This window comes from Hyperolius riggenbachi, chromosome 2 (assembly GCF_040937935.1).
Source record: "Hyperolius riggenbachi isolate aHypRig1 chromosome 2, aHypRig1.pri, whole genome shotgun sequence".
NCBI lineage: Eukaryota > Metazoa > Chordata > Amphibia > Anura > Hyperoliidae > Hyperolius > Hyperolius riggenbachi.
In genome coordinates this window covers 527336877-527358348 of record NC_090647.1, presented here as the reverse complement: position 1 = coordinate 527358348, position 21472 = coordinate 527336877, and the positions used below count along the sequence as shown (strand labels likewise).

The window sequence follows — 21472 nt, the reverse complement described above, 5'->3', positions numbered from 1 at the left end:
ATACTTTTAGCCACAGAACCTGAACAAGCATGCAGCAGATCAGGTGTTTCTGACATTGTCAGATCTGACAAGATTAGCTGCATGCTTGTTTCAGGTGTAATTCAGACACTACTGCAGCCAAATAGACCAGCAGGGCTGCCAGGCAACTGGCATTGTTTAAAAGGAAATACATATGGCAGCCTCCATATACGTCTCACTTCACTTGTCCTTTAAAATTGTAAAGACTCGCTGGTTTTCCAGAGACTTCCATTCGCCTTTTATAAAAGCTTGCTCCTTGTAAAAATTTCCTGGCCGCTTGTTTCCCGCTGAGGAGTTCAGCCTGTGTCCGCCAACTGCTACAGCAAGCCATTCCTCCTGCTGCCTTCCTTATCTATTCACTCTCTGGATAGCATACCCCGCCTCCCCTTGTGTCCAGTCCTTATGGCACAATACTTCTCCACAGGCCACCCTGAATATCTATGAGGGGACACTGATCTTCAGGGATGGATCGTGAGATGCAAGTAATTAGGCAAATTTGCAGCTTGGAAATGTACACCTGCAACCAATCAGTATCTGCAAAATATCTGTTCCTGCAAAAGATCCGTTCCTGCAAAATGCATTCATAGTCTATGATATCTGCAGATCATCATACACACCTTGTTTAACAAACATTCATCTGCAGATCAGATCCACCAGGATGGATTTTCAGATCTGCAGATGAATGCCAGTTAAACAAGGTGTGTATGATGATCTGAAGATCTCATAGACTATGAATGCATTTTGCAGGAATGGATTTTTGGCAGGAACAGATCTTTTGCAGATACTGATCTTTTGTGTCTGTACAGCATCTTTGTGTGCAGCATCTTGCAAAGATGTCTGTCTGATGTGGAGTTCAGCTCCATAGAATAGACTGTGTAGAGTATGGCTCTCATACTACATGAAGGGTGGTAAGATTGGTCTGTGATCTTTCATTTTCCAAAGACTATAGTCTGATGTGTGTATGAGCCTTTGGATCATAAGGAAGGCTGGGTGCTGAAGAATTGACACCTTTTGAATTGTGGTGCTGGAGAAGAGCGGTTTAAATTTTGAGATTGCACTTAGAATAAGATAGCGAACGTTTTCTGTATTGAACGCTCTTCCGTTCCCTTGTACGGCGATTTGTCAGGCAATAGGTGCTCTGAAGAGGATGCCGCTGCTCTTCCTGGGAAAAGCCGGCCTCCGTTTATTGAGCTTGAATACATTTGATATTAGCTGTCGCCTTGGTGATGGTGTTGTGAATGGCTGTAGGCTTTTGTGAAGGCTTAATGTGTGAGTTCCTGGAAGTCTATGGCGGAAGCACCGCTTCAGTGTATAATAAGTAATATAACCTTCATAACGGAATGTACTCTCGCTCTGCTTCAGAACCGTGCGGGGGAAGAAACACCTTCACTAAAGGCAGATGGTTTGTTTCCCTCAGAAGAGAAGGCCGCAAACAGCAAGATGTAAATGCAAACCGATTCATGCGTTGTTCTGTGATGTGTATTGTGTGGAATAGGTGATCATTTACAATACACTGCATGCAAATCGCTCATATGCTATTGATGTTTTATGCCCCGGGTTTCCTGAGCCAATGCCAGCTATTGCTTGACATTTGATCATTTATTCCGACTTGCTGGGAAAATGAAGTAGAAATTGCATGCTGTTTGGAATTCGGCTAATCAAATGAAGTTGTGAAAGATGCAGAATGGCCCAATTCCAAGCTGCATGCAGTTTGCATTAAGTTTGCATGCAAATCAATTAAAGAATACCTGAAGTAAGAGAGGGGATATAGGATATATTTCCATTTAAAGGCTCCCTTAGGGCTCTTTCACATTAGGGCAGATTTTCTGCGTTTCAACGCAAAGGATAAAGTTTGCGTTACCCAAGGTGAAATGAAAGTCCATAGACTTTCATTTTAGCTTTCACATATAACGCAGCCTTTTTGTGCGTTGCGTTACACTGCACCCAGGTGCAGTTTTTCGGCCAACGCTAGCTTTATGCGTTACAATGTTAGTCAAGGTAAAACGCACACTATGCGCGTTTTTAATCCGTTAACGCAGGCAATCAGTCCCAGAATGCAACAGAGGAACAATGTAGAAAGTTGAAAACTAAAAGAAAAAAAAATTACCTGCGTTTTCCTATGTCCTGTAACGCATTGAAAACGGATTAAAAATGCACACTCACTGCAGTGCAACGCATATCAAAACGCATTAAAAAGCATACAACAAAACGTATAGCTCTGATGTGAAAGAGCCCTTAGCAGGACCAAAAAAACAGGAAAATGAACTTACCGGGGCTTCCTCTAGCTTAGGCTTTCTCAACCAGGCCCCAGGGTTCCTTGGCATTTTCCCCTATCGTGGGGGAAGTATAATAGAGCACACTATAATAGGTGGTACTGTAACAAGAAGCACTAAATTGGGGGGTCAGGAGACAGTATAATGAGTGGCAGTGTAATGGGGTAGTGAAATTAGCAGCCTAACCTACTTTTAAAGTCCATGCCTCCTAAAAAATAAATACAGGGGTTTCTCGAGACCAACAAATTGTTTGCAGGGGTTCCTTGAGATCCAAAAGTTATTTGCAGGGTTCCTCCAGGGTAAAAAGGTTGAGAAAGGCTGCTCTAGCCCCTCGTATTCGGTTGAAATCCCTTGGCGTCTTCCGGGCTCCCTCCGTTCTGCCCCCGGTGGCTCCATTAGAGCTGCGCATGCGCGGCCTCGCCACGTGCCCTGCTCGCTAACACGCCCGTCGCCATATGCATTTTGCGCACGAACATTTCATTCTTTCAAGAACCGCATGCGCGCAGAAGGTGGGGTTTTTTTTAGCCACACCTTTTTTTTCAATTCATACCACCAGAAAAATAAATCCCCCCCCCCCCCGCCCCCCCCCCTTTCATCAATACAGGAGTTCCCTGAGATCCAAAAATTATTTCAAGGGTTCCCCCAGACTGATCTAATGGGTGATTGGCGAAGCTAGACTGACCAGCAGTCTGTGAGCTTTGCAAACTCCTCCCCATCCTGTCACCAGCCATGGAAACTAGTCTGGGAGGGATACCAGCCAGTACCTCCCAATGTTCCACCAGAGAGCAGAGGGGGTTGGAGGTGACCAGGTGATGATGGCTTTGTGCAAAGGAAGAGACTCCCAGCGTGCTGGCAGCTCTGTGCACATCAGATTAAAAGTAGAAATAGTTACTGTATTTAGACAAGAGGTACGCTCAGAGATTGAATTAGCAGTGCGACACCTGAACTCAGACGGATAAGGATCCTGCCATATTTATTTTCTTTTAAACCATGCACATTGCCTGGCTGTCCTGCTGCTCCTCTGCCTCTGATACTTTTAGAACTGAACAAGCATGCAGCAGATCAGATGTCTGACTGGATTTGCTCCATTCTTGTTTCAGGTGTGTAATTCAGACACTACTGATGCCAGAAAGATCAGCAGGACTGCCCGGCAACTGGTATTGTTTAAAAGGAAATAAATATGGCAGCCTCCACGTCCCTCTCATTTCTGGTGTCCTTTAATTTATATTTGAAGCTCCTTTTTTTCATAGGAATAAAAATAAGGAAGTGTATTTAGAACCATATTGTTTCCAGATATGTATTTTACACTACCTTAAGTTATATCTTATGGTAGGGACAAATATATATTTGTCCCTCCCTTAAGATATAACTTTTGATGCAAATTTTTGAGGATTTGAAACGTTATTTGCCATTGCTTGAAAAACATAAAATGCAATGTGCCTGTCCTCCACTAGAGGGCAGCACGTTATAACAGTTTGTGGTGCCTTTTAGTCGCACTCCACCAGAGGGAAGAAGTCCATTGTAATTTTTATGAAAGGTTAGCTGTGATTTAGTGCATCACAGTGACGCACAGAAAAACTATATTTATATATCAGGCACCTAGGCTGCTTGCATCTTACGCCAGATTAAATATGATTGATGTGTGGCAAAAATGTGTTCTGCACGGCTTTGTATTCCAATGTGAAAATTCTAGAATGCAGATACCAGAGAGCTGCACCCTGCTGCCCAAACCAGGGTGCGATCCTCTGGCCAGCGGGGCCAAGGCCTTGTGTGGGCGCGTCACGCCCACAGACCTGTCAAGCGTCAAAGAAAGCAGTGGAGGAGGCGGTCCTCTGACTGTATATACGTTGCACAGAAACTCTTCAGTAAACAGACAGGTGCTTTCTTCTGTTTGCATTTGGCATTTTTTTTTTGTTGAAGTCGGCAGATCATCTATAAAGAGATTTTTTGCGCTTTATCATTTTTGGTTGCAGCGTAGTTTTATATGGCTTGATGTGTTCAACCTTGACAGCAAAGAATTTGAGAGATGCCACATCCTGAGAGATTGTTACCACTTCCTGTCTGACACCTCCCACTCACCATCATAAAATCTGTTCAGGAATATCTCCTTGGAGCGATTGATGGGATGAGTTGATTGGGGGGTCGCTGTCCTACCACTTTGTATCCGCTTCCTTTTGTTTAGGCAGAGAGATTGAAGTTCCTTAAAATAATAATTATGTGTAATAAATTGATCCCCTCTACTGTGAAACAATACAGAGCTGTAACAGGAGTGGACATTTTAATGTTTTTTTTTTTTTTATGTTCACACAAACAAGGAATACAGGTTTTTAAAATGTTCACATTAATCACCAAAAATCGCCAGAGCAAAAGCGCTAGCGTTTTGCGATTTGCAAGTTTGAATGGGCCCTTAGAGTGGTTTTCTAAACATGCCTAGCATTTTTTAGAGTGTTACTGAACAGCTTCTGTAACAAAAACGCCTGGAAAACTGCTCTGATCTAGCGTTTTTCAGAGCGGATTGAGCTTTTCCTATACTTAACATTGAGGCAGAAACTCATCTGAAAACCGCAAAAATGCTGTAGGAGCCACGTTTGCAGTTTGCTAAAAACCTCAGACCGCTGGTGTGCACCATCCCATTGAGATACATTAGCCAAGCGTTTTCACAGGCGGCAGCGGTTTTGAAAACGCTACCAAAAACACTTGGTGTGCAGCACCAGCCCTCAGGGTGGATTTCTCTGTTTTCCTTCCTTCCTGTGCAAGAGTACAGGTCCACTTTAAAGGAGAACTTTAGTGAGAGGTATATAAAGGGTGCCATATTTATTTCCTTTTAAGCAATACCAGTTGCCTGTCAGTCCTGCTGATCCTCTGCCTCTAATACGTTTAGCTCTAGACCCTGAACAAGCGTGCAGTAGATCAGGTGTTTCTGACATTGGCCTCAATTCACTATGCTTATCTCCTGTCTTTAATAACTCTTCTAGAATTGTTACCATGGTGATGAGGCATGTAGTATTCAGGAAACATTTTACCTCAGGCAAGCCTAAAGTTAACTCTTCTGTCTTTAAGTTAACTCTTCAATCCTTAAAATAACTCTAGAGTTAAAGACGGGCTGTTTATTAACTGCATGTGAAAATAACTACAGAGGAGGTAACTTAACTACAGAGGAGGTAACTTAACTACAGAGGAGGTAACTTAACTACAGAGGAGGTAACTTAACTACAGAGGAGGTAACTTAACTACAGAGGAGGTAACTTAACTACAGAGGAGGTAACTTAACTACAGAGGAGGTAACTTAACTACAGAGGAGGTAACTTAACTACAGAGGAGGTAACTTAACTACAGAGGAGGTAACTTAACTACAGAGGAGGTAACTTAACTACAGAGGAGGTAACTTAAGGAATGAAGAGATAAGATAACTCTCTCTTATCTGGAGGTAAGTTTACTCTTGCCTTATTATCTCCAGCATGATCTTAGTGAATTGAGGCCATTGTCAGATCTGACAAGATTAGCTGCATGCATGTTTCTGGTGTGATTCACACTACTGCAGGCAGAAAGCTGAACAGGGCTGCCAGGACAACTGGTGTTGCTTAAAAGGAAATCAATATGGCAGCCTCCATATACCGCTCACTACAGTTCTCCTTTAAGCATGCAATTTGCACATAGGCTGAAATTATTAGCATCTCATCAAGCACCGCTTCTCCTGACCTGTCTTTGTAATTCTATTCATTGCACGCCTGTCCTACGATTGTATAGAAATGCATGAATGCGCAGGTGTTCAGGGTTTCCTAATAAAGTGCTTAATGAGTGAACTTCTTCTTTTAAGAAGTACAGTAATTTGAATGCGGTCTGTACAAAAACCCATCACAGATGCAGCTTTGCTTTTGAGGCCAATGTTTTATTATTGCGAATAAACGGCTCTTCCTTTTGACTTTTCACCGTGAAGAAAATCGGTTTCCTAAGAGACGCGCACAATACAATTCATCCGGCTGCACAAGGCACATTGAGCGCTGGCGTGCGCTGAGGAGCCAGCCGATTGTTTATCGGAGGAGGAGCGCGAGGGACAGATTTACTTGTTCTGTTGATTTAACAAGATTAAAGGGACTGGAAATTAAAAATGTTCCCATGGTAACTCTTGAATTTACTGCAAAAAGAAAAACATAAATCCCCATCGCTCAAGTCTGAGTAGAGCCTGTCTATGTGGGCAGCCAGGCAGAACTGTTCATATCTCGATTCCAATATGGTGTGACGGTGACAACGGTCTGATTGAGAAGCGTAAAAACACCAAACTCCACACTGCATAAATGTTGTGTCTTTTAATGGATTCCCGAGGTGACATGATGAGATAGACGTGTATGTACAGTGCCAAGTATACAAATAACTAGGCTGTTTTCCTTTTTTTTTTTCTTTCTCTGCCTGAAAGAGTTAAACATCAGGTATGCAAGTGACAGTTTCTGCCTGGATTGGACTGGGTCAGACTACAGTGTGACCCTCACTGACCAGTAATTGCAGCCATAAAACACTTTCCTGTCAGTAAATGGCTTCTTAAAGCGGGAAAGAGACAATAATTCATAGATTTGAGCTCTAGCGTACTTCAATGAAGGTGCCATTGAGTAAAGACAATAAAACAGTAAAAACTTAAAAACTAGATGTAAATATAAAATAAAACACTGGGATGAAAAAATCATTCAATCATTCATTCAAGTCATTTTTAGGAGACTGAGGATAGATACAAACCAACATACACATAACATTTATATCGCGCTTTTCTCCTGGCGGATTCAAAGCGCCAGAGCTGCAGCCACTAGGGCACGCTCTATAGGCAGTAGCAGTGTCAGGGAGACTTGCCCAAGGTCTCCTACTGAATAGGTGCTGGCTTACTGATCAGGCAGAGATGAGAACCTGGTCTCCATTACACTATCCAGCCACTACAGATACATTTGTTTTTCACATCCGTTTATTTTCATCACAAGTGTCCTTTAAAGCGGACCTGAACTCAGAACTTCCTCTCTGCTCTAAAAGATGAGCAACAGCATAATAACCTTTAAAGAAAAACATTTCTTTGTTACAGCTGATACAAATCCTTCATTAAATCTGCAGTGTGTCTACTTCCTGCTTTTATGGAGGCAGACATAGGATTAACATCTTGTGTTTACAAATTGGCTGCTCTGCCGAGGCAGCAGATATTCTGAGCTGACACAGCTGAGAGATGAAATTACAGTGGTGATTAGTCACAGATGAGGGGGAATTAGACAGGATAAACTCTCTATATACATACAGGTTGGATTTCTCTGTCCTTCTGTGCAAGAGTTCAAGTCCATAAAGCCAAGGTAAATAAACCCTTGTGCAGGCTACGTAGAAGCTGGGATCAGTTAGTGGGTTTTTTAGTCTGGTGTGTGCACAGCAGTCCTGCAGCATCATTTCTTTATTCACTTTGGTGTATCAGTAAATGGCAAGTAATTAATGCATTGTCTTTATTCCTTGCAGTACAGGATACTGCTCATTTGTTGCCATACATTGTCAGCACGCGCTGATCTATAACTGAGCACCATGTCTGTACAGTGCTCATTCCCAAAACTGTTGCTCTGACTGATTAGGGCAATATAAATGTGTACTTAAACGACATCCGAGGTGAAAATAAACTGATGAGAAAAACAATTGTATCTATCCTCATCTTCCTCCTAAAAATGTATTTTTTAGATAACTCAGTTTTATTTTATATTTAGTTTTTTTAAGTTTTTACTGTTTCATTGTCTCTGCTCAGTGACGCCTTCATTGACCTATGCCAGAGCTCAAATCTATGAATTATTGACCCCTTTTATCTCTTTCCTGCTCTCAGAAGCCATTTACTTACAGGGAAGTGTTTTATGGCTGTAATTACTTATCAGTGAGGGTTATGCTACAGTCTGACCCAGACAGAAACTGTCACTTGCATACCTGATGTCTTACTTTTTCAGGCAGGGAAAGAAAAATAGGAACTCAGCCTAGTTATTTGTATGCTTGGTTGTCCTCTAAGAAAAATACCCCTATGTAACTTGGTAGGTCCCTAATCTACTGCAACATATTTAAATTGTAATGACGCAGCCACATAAGTATACTGACTGATTGTTAATCAGGTCACATGATCACAGTTCTTTTCCTCCTGTGTGATCAGCCAACTGGCAGCCCCTGCATCTGCTTCAGGCTGGGAGGGGGATAAAATGCAATGTTTGATGTTTCCCTAGGGATTATGCAATTTCTGAATGCATGTTTGTGCAGGAGTTTAGCATTGCAAAGGATGGTGTCACAGGTGAGTGACTGTATGGTGCAGCACATGGCCACCTGCCAGGGGCATAACAATAGACCCTGCAACCCCTGCCATCATGAAGGGGGGGGGGAGGACCTAGAAGCTAAGAGGTCCAGATGAAGAGCATGGCAGTGTAAGCAGTTATACATTACCTGTTGGGTCCTCTTCACTCACCTCTCTTCAGCTGAGCTTTACAGAGTAACTTTTTGTGGCACTTGCTGCCTGTCACATGACCTACACTGACGGAAGCCGCAAGGAGTTATACTGTACAGCATGGCTGTAGAGAGGAGTGAAGACCTGTTGCTAGCTCCGCTGCCAACAGGTAATGTGTGCCGCTGCTGCCATGCTCTGATGACTTGGTGGGGGAGGGGTGGTGTGACGGCGGGCTAGTTACGCCCCAGCCACCTTCTTTTATTATTAAAGAGAACCAGAGACGAAGCACCCTCATGTATTTTACCATATATATCAGTGGGAACATTAGAGAAAACACCTACCCTGCTTTCTGTTTAATTCTGCACTGCACAGCACCTACAGACCTGATAAAATCCCCGACTGAGCATTGTCTGTCTTTGCTATAATGACTCAGCTATAATGATTCCTGAGCAGAGCCAGCAGAGGGCAGGCTTGGATTCGAAAAGACATGAGAGAACACAGACTGAGCTATAAATATTCCTGAGCAAAGCCAGACTGAATTCTCAGTCGGGGGTTTTATCAGGGCTGATACTTAACTCTCCCTCACAGGCTCGCAATCTAATCCTTACCATAGTCATTTGTTAATCATAGTCTAGTGCCAATTTTGGAAAGGGAGGGGGGGGGGGGGGTCACAATTAACTTATCTATATGGTATAGTTTTGGAAGAACCCAGGGTGAACTTCTGATTTAAGCTTCCCACTGAAGAAGAAAGTGCTGTGTTTAACTGTTTGAATGCGTTCCAAAAATATTGTAGAAGGTTAAACTTAAAAAGTTTAAAATTCAAAACAGACCGCCCCCAGTTAGTATGGGGGGCTGTAGAACTAGTAAAGTAGGATGGAGAAGGCACCCCTAAACCTTGTACAGTAGTAATCAATAAAATAAAAGTATGCTCCAAGTAACAAACGTGTGGGGTAAAAGGTCACACCTTTATTGGTCAGACACTAAAAGATAACGCATTTCGCGTAGCTACAGGCTCCTGATTTACAAACTGCTACCCACAACACACTGATTTTTACTGACCTGAGGAAACCGACTGCTACCTACGAAACATGTCATCTTTCAGTGTCTGACCAATAAATTACCTGTTACCCTATATAGGCATTAGTTCTTACTTGGAGGTAAGCGTTTTATTTATTTATTTTTTTCTTTATGGATTGCTACTGTACAAGATTTTTGGGTTGCCCCCTCCACCCTACTTTAAATAAGCCATGGGCTGCTCACGCTAACGTTCTTCTGAGACAGAGCGCTCCCCGTCCTGTTAGCGCATTGTTCTGCTAGAGCTGGAATACCAGCCACTTGGAAAGGTACCAGAGTGTGTTAAAGATCGGTGTAAATATAGATTGCCTCTTAAAATAGTAATTGTCCACGCAGGGCACTTTACACTGCTCAATTGTTAGCGGTTTACTAGAATCAAAGCCTCCTGGTTCCCATGTATATTTCAGCTCGCACGCCGGAACCACTGCTGCGAGAGCAATCAGCGCTGAATAGCTAAGCGAGTGTGCGGCAGCGTCCTTACCAGAATGCATACACTGCCTGGGTTATTATTATTATTATTATTGTTTGTAGTTGTAGCTTATTTTTGCTTGTTTGATGTCATGTGGCTGACATGTCTGCTGCTGCATCCAGGCAGTGGCTGAGCAAAAGACTCGCGTTACACAGGCAGCCCACATGCCCTTATTGATGTACAAAGTGCATTCTGGATGTTTTATGTAGGGAATTATCTGTGTGGGTGTAGGTGGAATATGAAAAAAGAGGTGTATGTTCTATGTAATGCATTGTATGTTATTTAGCTACACTGGGTGGGCAGGTTATAAGAGAGACCATCTAACAACGAGTTGGTCCACCTTTAGCTCTGATCACCAGGGCTGTGGAGTCGGTACAAAAATCATCCGACTCCAACTCAGAATCCTTAGTTTATGAAACCACTGACTCCAACTCCGACTCCAGGTAACCAAAATGGTTCCAACTCCTTAGTCTAATACTTACCAGGGTTGTGGATTTAATACAAAAATCATCCGACTCCCGACTCTGACTCTTCAGTTTATGAAACTTCTACTCCGACTCCAGGTACCAGAAATTGCTCCGACTCCTCAGCCCTGCTGCTCACGGACGATTTTCTGATGCCTGCTCTTTAATTTATCAATAGTGTCTGAATCCCGAACGCAAAACAAGCATGCAGCAAATGCAGTCAAACTTAATGGATACCAGAGCTGCTGATCTGCATGCTTGTTCAGGGTCTATGACTAAACATGTATTTCCTTTTAAACAATGCACATTGCCTGGCTGTCCTGATGATCCTCATCCTCTTATACTTTTAGCCATTGACCCCAAACAAGCATACAGAGTAGATGTTTCTGACTGAAGTCTGCTTGGATTAGCTGCATGCTTGTTTCAGGGGTGATTCAGACATTACTGATGCATGAAGGATCAGCAGGGCTGCCAGGCAACTGGTATTACTTTAAAGGAGATAAATATGGCAGCCTCCATATACCACTTTTGGTGTCCTTTAAATGAGCCATGAATCTGCCTTGAGGACTAAAGGGCACAGCTGCATTATACCACTAAAAAAGCCATTAACCACTACAGTCCTCTTGACCGACAGTCGATCTTATTGCTGATTTACTATTGATTAGGAAAGGCTGTAATTTTTCCGATTGATGTGTGAGGCCGCCAAGCAGGGTGGGAATCTGCTTTTTTTTTATACCACCCTTGTTTGGAATATTACTTTAGAATTTTTATTATTAGTAATATTTAGTATTTATATAGCGCCGACATCTTCTGCAGCGCTGTACAGAGTATATTGTGTTGTCACTTTAAAGGGAACCTGAAGCGTGTAAAATTATTTAAAATAAACACATGACGTAGCTGCACATGAATATTACATACTAACCTCGCTGTCAGTTCCTCTCAGAAGCTCACCATTTTCTGCTTACAGTGATCCCTTCCAGTTCTGACAATATTTTGTCAGAACTGAAATATATCAGTTGTTGTCAGTTATATATCAGCAGCTGTCAGTTACAACTGAATGTGCAAGGTAATGTCCATGTTTCTCTATGGCTCAAGTCGGTGATATTACAGTTTAACAGTGTGCTGACCAGGAAGCTGTTATGGGGTAATGGGCATTTTTTAAATGTCATTGATCACAGTGGACAAACAGGATGCAGGAGAGGAGAAAGAGAGTGAGTAGTAGATTACACAGGAGGTAAGTATGACCTGTGCATGGTTATTTTGACTTTTTTTTTTTTTTCATTTGCAGTTCAGGTTCTCTTTAATTGTCCCTCAGAAGGGGGCTCACAATCTAATACCTACTAGAGTCCTAGGTCTATATAACGGTGGCGTAGTGGTTAGCGCTCTCGCCTTGCTGTGCTGGGTTCCCGGTTGGAATCCCAGACAGGGCACTATCTTTACTGAGTCTGTATTTTCTCCTGTGTCTACATGTGTTTCCTCCAGGCAATCCGGTTTCCTCCCACATCTCAAAAACATACAGATCTGTTAATTGGCTTTGCTCTAAATTGGCCCTAGACTACAATACATACACTACCTGATACTTACTTACATAGACCTATGACTATGGTGGGGATTAAATGGTGAGCCCCCTCTTGAGGGACAACTAAGTGACAAGGCAATATACTCTGTACAGCGCTGCGGAATATGTCAGTGCTATATGAATACGAAATAATAAAAATCAGAGCAGTGTGAAGAGCCTGAGAAAATATTTACTGTAGCTAGAGCCTGAGTATTTTCTCCTATGATAAGCAGATGATGAATGGTTTTGTCATGTATTGATCTGCTCCATTACAGATAAAGGGATTGATTTATGAGTTCCAGGGCAGAGACGAGGCAATCTGGGCTGTGGCAGGATTTCCCTGCCTCTGTGACAGGCTGAACCTCTGCATTGCACATCTATATCATGGGGGGGGGGGGGGGGGGGGGGGTGGGGGGTAAGGATGCCGTACCGTATGTGATGATTAATCCCGCCCTGTTTCTGCACAGGTTGCAGCGAGGACGAGAGCTGCAATGAGACCACTCCGGAGGAGATCGAAGTGCAGCTGGAGGTGACGGACGAGGCGGAGGCCGCAGATAAAGTGAGTGTGCCGTTCATCTTACATGTTGTGTTATACGGGATGGAGTTTTCTTCTCCCCCCCCCCCCCCCCCCCACCCCCCCCTCCGGGAGACTGTTTACAATCTTCCTGTCATCTGCTGGAGGAAGTGGAGGGAACAAGCAGCACAAATGCTTGGCATGAGGGAGACGGCTTGTAGGAGAGCTGATCATCCGCCGCCGTTCCATGCATTATTCTCTCTGCCAGCATTCAGGGAGATGATCACTAATTATTGCTTCTTCTCTGTGGGGCTGCTTGGTGAAGACATGTTGTTTATGCCTGTAGTTGTAAAGGTGGCCATACACTTACAGGGAACCTGAAGTGAGAAGACTATGGAGGCTGCCATATTCATTTCCTTTTAAACAATACCAGTTGCCTGGCAGCCCTGCTGATCTATTAGACTGCAGTAGTGTCTGAATCGCACCAGAAACCAGCATGCAGCTGATCTTGTCAGATCTGACAATAATGTCAGAAAAACCTGATCTGCTGCATGAGGCAGAGGATCGGCAGGACTGCCAGGGAACTGGTATTGCTTAAAAGGAAATAAATATGGCAGCCTCCATATCTCTTCCACTTCAGGTGTCCTTTAAAGGACAACTGAAGTGAGAGGGATATGGAGGTTGCCATATTTATTTCCTTTTTAACAGTACCGTACAATACAGTTTTTAGGCTCTTGTTGACCATCTCTAGTAATAGGTGGTCATTTGTGTGCTTTCCTGTAGAAGGTGCTGAGAGCTGGAAGAGCCACTTTGTATAACTATGTGTTTATGTCCCATCCCTCCTCCCCAACACATGTTATTTATCAGAATCAGAATCTATGTATTTTCGCCAAGTAAGTTTGCACCTACAAGGAATTTGTCTTGGCAGTTGCTTGACAAACACAAACAAAAACAATACAAGGACAGATAGTGTGTATATTACAAGTCAAGGACATTATAAGTATAGTGGCAGTAAGCAATGTGAGAATTGTTCATTTTCAGTTCTGTGCTGATTACTGAAAATGAACAATTCTCACATTGCTTACCGCCACTATACGTATAATGTCCTTGCCATTATTGATTTATATAGTGTTGTCATCCTCTGTAGCGCTTTACAAGGTGAAAACAAAACGTGAGGGCAAAACACAAAAGATGTGACAGTAAGATAAATATGACAGTAAGGCTGGGGACACTCTTGTCTTTCAGTTTCCTGCGCGTGTTTTTCTGCATGCGTTTTCTGCACACCATGGCCTCGATTCATCATTGTCTTTGAGATAACTTTTTCCAGTTTGTTAAATTACCGAATTCGAAGTTTATCGATTTCTAGTTGTATTCATCAAGATTTTTCCACATTCGGTGTGAATTCGATAACAATTCGGTAACCATTCGGTAACGTGACGATATTTTTATTTTACAGCGGTAATGTAACACAAGGCCATACGATTCCCATGGAATTGTGGGTAAAAGGCAGTCCTTTGAACACCACGTAGCAACATTGTGAATAGGGCTTAACACCTGGACCAGGATTCTGGAAGTGGCTTGGGACAATCCCACAATTTTGCCAGCAGCGGCTTCATAGGAGCCTTTTCTAAAAAAAAATAAAAAAAATTATATAGTGCAGCTAGCAATTTAGTTAAACCTGGCACTGCCTGTGTTCTCTTACAAGATGATTCAAGAGAAATGCAAATGTCCGGGTATATCAAATAAATCTATTCCCTTGCAAATTGATATGGTTCTAGACCTTATTCTTGCCCTTCTGCACCTTCAAATCACTCTCAGCTGATACATAACCACTTCAAATGGCTCCATCTTCTCTGTCAGCAATGATCTGACAGGAATAACGACAGAGCAGTGAAGGAGATAACTAATCCTAAATGTAACGTTAAACCACGCCCATTTTCATGAATTGCACTTTCTTCCGTTTTAACGCATCACTAACGAATGATTACCGAATTATTACCGAATGCTCGCTAACAGCTGTAGATAAATTTGATGAATCCTGAAATCAACTTAACGAATTTGGTATTTTACCGAACTGTCGTTAACCAATGTGATAAGTCTTGATAAATCGAGGCCCATGTGTGTTTGTATTCAGGAAAACGCACTTGTTATTTCACAGCAGCTAATGTAATCGATAGAGAAAACTGACAGTGTGCAGAATTATCCTGCAGGTTATCAGGGGTTTTAAGGCTGGGTTCACATTCTAAACTGAATCGTGAGCACGATTTAACAGGCAAAATCTCACGTTTTACTACGATTCGCGCTTATGATTCCCATTCAATAGAATGAGAATCACAGCGCAGTCATCACCAAAGCGCTGCATACAGCCAATTTGCGATTGTATCCATAGGGTTACATTAGCAGCACCACTTTGCTGATCGCCATTGATTAACATGAGTTCTCAGTTTAAATCTGTTTTTCTGTGCAGAAAATGCACACAAAAACAAAAAGTGTGTCCTCTGCTTAACCTCCTTGGCGGGAACCCTGTGTGTGACACGGGGTAAGCCGCCGTAGGGTGCCGCTCAGGCCCTGCTGGGCCGATTTACATAATTTTTTTTTTTTCAAACACGCAGCTACCACTTTGCTAGCTGCGTGTTTGGTCTGATCACCGCCGATGCGCCGCTACCCGCCGCGATACAGCCCCCCCCGCATACTACTTGCGCAGCCTGGCCAATCGGCGCCAGGCTGCGCTATGGGGTGGATCGGGATTCCCTGTGACGTCACAACGTCGGCGACGTCACTCCGGTCGTTGCCATGGCGACGGGGAAAGCCCTCAAGGAAATCCCGTTCAGAGCGGGATTTCCTTATGAGCAAGCGGCGCCGGCGGCGATCGGACGCTACGGGGGACGCCGCAGGGAGGGGGGGAAGCATGTAGCTAGCGCTAGGCTAGCTACATGCTAAAAAATAAAAAAAAAAGTGAAAAAAAAACTCCCGCGGCCGCGCAGGCGCATTTATCATACCGCCAGGGGGGTTAAGGCCCCCTGCACACTGCAAATCCGATATGCTTTTCCGATTTGCAATTCCAATTTTCCCTGGATGCTACCAAAATAAGAAGAAAAACGCAGCATGCGGTATCGATTAGAAATCAGAATCGCATGTAAAATCGCATCAAAATCGCAAATCAGAATCGCAAGTAGCGTGCAAAAGCCCTAAGGCCCTCTTCACACTGCAAATCTGATTTGTGATTCCGATTTTTCCCTGGATGCTATAAAAAAGAAAACGCAGAAAAAACGCAGCATGCGGTACCAAAATTGGAAATCACAATCACGGAGGAAAAAATCGATTTAAAATCGGAATCGCATGTAGTGTGCAAGAGGCCTAAGGGCTGTTTTCAAATGAGAAATGCGATTGTGCTGCGATTCAATCAGGTTTCTTCCATTTTTCACTACGGGTGGAAAAAATGTTTGAATTGCCAATTACTATGCGATTTTTCCTCTTTCTATACTTTGTATAGGGGCTCAAATGCATGAAGAATGCATCGGGCTGGACGAATTGGATCGGGAAAGATCATGTCACAAACGCATCGCCGCACGGTTTCCATTAGTTGAGTACTTTGGCCCATGTGAAATTAGCTTTTTCTCCAGAGTTTTCCCCTAAGAGATCATTTTTCATCTTCTATTTAAAATTACTTTTCGGCACTTTTCTACTGAAAAAGTATATTTTATTCCTTGCTGGTGGCTTAAAGTGTGCCAGAGCTCCTGCAAGTAAAAAGTTTTATACATAACCTGGGGCTTCCTCCAGCCCATAAGCTCGGATTGCCCCCACGCTGCCGTCCTCCGCTGTCTGCAGCTCCGATACCGGGTTCTGTCAGCCGCGGACAGTCTGCACAAGAGAAGTGCACCCTCTGCTTCTCTCTCCTCCGGCTGCTGGAGAGATACGCAAAGAGCGCACTTCTGCGCAGACTGGCTGAAGTGATGGGACCAGGCACCAGAGCTGCAGACAGCGGAGGACGGCGGTGTGGGAGTGATCCGAGCTTATAGGGCTGGAGGAAGCCCCAGGTATGTAATGTATGTATAAACCTTTTTACTTGCAGGAGCTCTGGGTTTTTTTTTAAGGAATTTTACTGATAAGGTATGAAGGTAACACCTAGGAGAAAACTCAGGAGAAAAAGTTAATCGAATAAGGGCACTAGGGTTTTGCAATATGATAGCGATCAGAATCGTATTGCAAAACACTAGTGGAAAGCACATCTAATTTTAATTGGCTAATGGATGGCTAATTTTACCACCCTAACAGCAGGAAATGCATCCGCTTCCACTACTTCCTGACAATGGGAGCAGGATACAATTTTGCCATCCATAGACTGTATAAAGGAAAAGATCCACTCACCGACGTTCCATAAAAAATCCAGTCTTTACCGTACACTTACAGACAAACAGCATAAGAAAAAGCTCACGCGTATCGGAGGGAATATGTCTGCTTAGTCATAGCCATTTCCATGAGGTAACCTACACAATCTGTCCTTGGAGCATAAAATTGCAAACCGTGTGCAATTCTGTGTTGCCGGCTGTCTGTGGTGGGTGACACACACATGCGAGTTCACTGGAGTTGCAGTTCTACAGACATAAAAGGAGAAGTTGCAGAAGGCAAACCAGGACAGAGCAATCAATCCTGAATCAGCCCATCCTATTGTGACTGATTGTTAGTCACCATTGTTTTGTTGTACATAAAAGAAGATACTTGGTTGTCAGTCTAAAAATTATCTTGAACAATTGTCTCAGTCATCAAACGTCTGATGTCTGTATGCGCCTTTGTTGTACGGATAAGAAGTCGGCACATCACGTGTGGGCTGCATTTGCATCCATCAGACAAGCCCCCAAGCATCATACCGCTGTCAGGTAGCACCTCCCGCTGCAGCCGTACACAACACAGGAGCAAAGGGTCATGGGAAATCACAAACTTTGCAGGCAGAACCCACTCTGCTGTAGACTGTTGATATAATGCGGAAGGGTTAAACGGAATTCTGCTTCAGTCCTGAAATAAATCCTAGCAGTGGGTGACGTGCTTTGGTACATCCCCACCACCAGTAAAGCCATTGCCATCTCTCACCCTATTGGAGGAAAGTGTTATTTAATTTGACTCTGCCTGTTAGTCCCAATTACGCTCGGCTTGGTTCCGCTATACGGTAACGTGCCGCCAGCAGACGCGGAACCTCCAGTGAGGCTAATTACCTGTGATTTATGCTGTAATGGCTTGAGATATGGAGGGGCATGCGGCAGATTTAATTACTGCCACCGTGTGAGATCCTATGTCATGGCCAATGGGGTCATGTGCCACTCTGCCCACAGATCGCTGGCGAGAAATCATCTTACTTCAAAGAGTTTAGAGTGGAAATCCTGATCAGTCCTTCTCGTGGATAACTTTTAAAGTTGTACTTTTAGATTCAAGAGCTTTTATAAACTAAACAGTTTTTAGTGTTGCCTTTTTTGCGGCGGGGGGGGGGGTAGATAAATACTTGTCCTACTTACATAACGTATGTATTCTACTGTCCATGTTTTGATTTCAGTGAATTTTATAGAGTAAATAAAGAGAAAACTGTTCCTGCCATTTTCCAGCTTAACCAACTCAGACTGAAGCCAATCCTGATGTCCTTTCCTCCCAGGGGCGTAACAATAGACCCTGCAAGGGATGCAGCTGCAGGGGGGCCCAAAAGCCACAGGGGGCCACATCCTGATAGACTGACAAACATGGGCAAGGAGAAGAGACTTTCTGCTCTCTGCACAATTGTTCTAATTACTGCATCTGCTCAGCCACTGATAAGGAATCATACAAAGTTTGCAGACAAAGTTTTGTAGACAGTCCCCATTCAGTGTGCATCAGGCTCTCGTGTACAGCGCCCAGCCCCCTTGGTGGAAGGGGGCCCCATGCAAAGCTTCACAGGGGGGCCCAGTGATTTCTAGTTACACCCCTGTTTCCTCCCTTATTTTTTTTTCCTCCTAGAAACTGCACTGTCATATTTAGCTTGCTTTGTAAAAACATGTGAGCACAGCATAGATTGGGCCTGGGCAAAGTTTATGCAGCCTGGGCCGCATTCTCCAAATTCCACCCCCCTCCCTGTAAAATTGTGAGCGGGGGATTTGAAACTCACCTCGTTTACTGATGTCCCGCGTCATCTCCATGGCAACAGGATGTCACATGACGCCAAGTCAGGACGTGCCAGCGTATTAAATACGCTGGCACGTCCTGACGTTGCGTCATGTGATGTCCTGTTGCTTTTGAAACACAACGTGATACATTGGTGAGCAAGGTGAATTTCATATCCCCCGCTGTCCGCTCACAATTTTACAGGGAAGGAGTGCCCGCCAAAGCAGCGCATGCGGGCCATAATTTGCCTGGCACTGGCATAGATCATAATATGGCAGCATTACACCGAACTGCCCTCAGCCAATCGATGAGGAGCAGGAATGTGGGAGGGATGATGACAAGCTTCCTTCTCATTGGCAATGTACCAAATAGAGCCAGGCTGACTGAGCTAAGATTTATTACAGCAGAAACATTTATGACTATATTGGAATGTTTGCAATGCAGGGTAAGGCTGCAGGCTGCATAATAAACACAGAGCAGTGGGTAAATGGAATTTGATTTTGTGGCTGCCAATCCGGCGTTAAAGGGTTCAGTTCGCTAAGCATTACCACATTGGGGTAAAGCAGGAAAACAGCTGATTTTAACGAACATAATGTGAAATGGCGATTCCCTGAGGCGTAAATTACCGGTTAGTGAGGTAAATACATCAATAAATGTCAAATCACAAAGATTAAAACATGCGGTAAAACAAGAGGAGGACATTAAACAAAGAGTCTAATCACAAGTTGTAATTTGATCTCTCCTCTGTGTCAGCTGACTGCCATGGCAGATACACTCATTTGAAAGCCACAGGATGTTAACATTATGTCTGCTTCCATGAAAGCAGGAAGTAGAAACAGTACAGAGTTATTTCAGGAGTTCTGTAAACTGTAACAAAAATGTTTTTCTTTAAAGGTTATTATGCTGTTACACATCTTTTTGAGCAGTGAGGAAGTTCAGGTCTGCTTTAATGATGATTTTATGAAGCTTGGACTTGCACTTTACTTGTCAGTATAATAAAAAATGGTATGCGTATCACATCTTTCATCCATTTTCCCTGCACTGCAATAATCCAATTAAATACCAAATGAAATTCAGCATGAGGGGATAATCTTAGAGAGAGAGGCAGAGGCGGCCAAGTGCAGCCCTGTCAGTACAGTGGCTGCGTCCATCAGGATTCTGATTAGTGCAGGTGTTCCTCTAAAGTTGTCATGCATCCTCCTATGTGCAGCTAATTAAACCTGCAGGAAGAGGAGAGCCTTTGGAAGTTATTGGACAGTCAGTGCAGATTGCACCAAAATGTAATGGTTTCTTAAAGGAACACTATCAAAGCAAGTGTTCTAAAATTACAATGTACAAATAATGTCTAAGTAGCTGTGTTAACATTTTTCTACGTTTCATGTTAAATATCAGAGGCAAAAGCTGTAATTTACTATGTGTAGATTTTAGCTACGTTTGGAATGTCTCATTTGCAGAGGTGAATTTTTGCAGTCTGACATGCTAAGAACAGTGTAATATTGAACCAGAGTGATATGAAATGCCTCTGGTGTTAGGTTTCACATACTATTACAAATGTTGCACATAAGTTACATTTCCCTGTACATAAAGGTGGACCGGGCACTGTCACTTGTACGCTTTATTGCCTCTGTAGCCATACATGTAAGTTGTCTTCATATAGAAAATTCATTACATCTGCCATACAGTAAATGGATCAATCAAACCTGACACATCTGGTGCTGGGGATGGTGGTGACCATGGGGAAGAAAAGGACGGCACAACAGCCGTTTCACGCCGACAGGACACACACGTGAGCAAGCGCCAGTCAGGCGTGAAACGGCTGTTGTGCCGTCCTTTTCTTCCCCATGGTCACCACCATCCCCAGCACTAGATGTGTCAGGTTTGATTGATCCATTTACTGTATGGCAGATGTAATGAATTTTCTATATGAAGACAACTTACATGTATGGCTACAGAGGCAATAAAGCGTACAAGTGACAGTGCCCGGTCTGCCTTTATGTACAGAGATATTTGCTGAGTGTTTTCTACCCATGTGTTTCCGGCTGCACGTTGCTTGGCTTGTCCAGTAAATCCCCCATACAGGTGTTATACAGGGGTGCAAACCACAGAACCAATACAGATGCTGTTTGATTTCCCCTCTCCCTCTAAAGACAATTTCTAAATGCCGAGTGTTCTTCAACTTTATAACGTACTGACTAAGTTACATTTCCGCTGCTTTCTGCAGAGAGCTCTCCGAGACAGACAGGCAGCTGCAGTGAGAGCTTTCTCTAACGCACAGGGTTAACAGATGTACTGTGAAGGAATCTCCCCTCCTCTCATGGTTCACTCAGCCACCAATGACACTGATGTGTGAATGGAATTTGATAACAGTAAATACAAAGATAAGCATTAAAATGTATACACCCAGACTTAACAGCATAAATGTTCATATCTCAATTGAAAAAAAACAAAACTGTTACTTGATATTGTTCCTTTAAAAAAAAAAATGCTTTGAGCATCCAGGCCCTTTAAGACACTCCCATCAGGCTGCAGACTGCAATGGGAAGACAATC

The 21472-nt window shown here is 43.4% G+C and overlaps 1 protein-coding gene across 12 annotated transcripts in view; it reads left to right on the top strand.

The window, feature by feature from the left end:
* Window positions 1–21472, top strand: part of TIAM1 (TIAM Rac1 associated GEF 1) — a 497838-nt gene that overhangs the window by 399460 nt on the left and 76906 nt on the right. For all 12 annotated transcript variants that reach the window (XM_068270618.1, XM_068270623.1, XM_068270612.1 and 9 more), the window contains one exon: window positions 12754–12845. In XM_068270618.1, the coding sequence (XP_068126719.1) occupies window positions 12754–12845 (92 nt within the window). The remainder of the gene's footprint in view (window positions 1–12753; window positions 12846–21472) is intronic.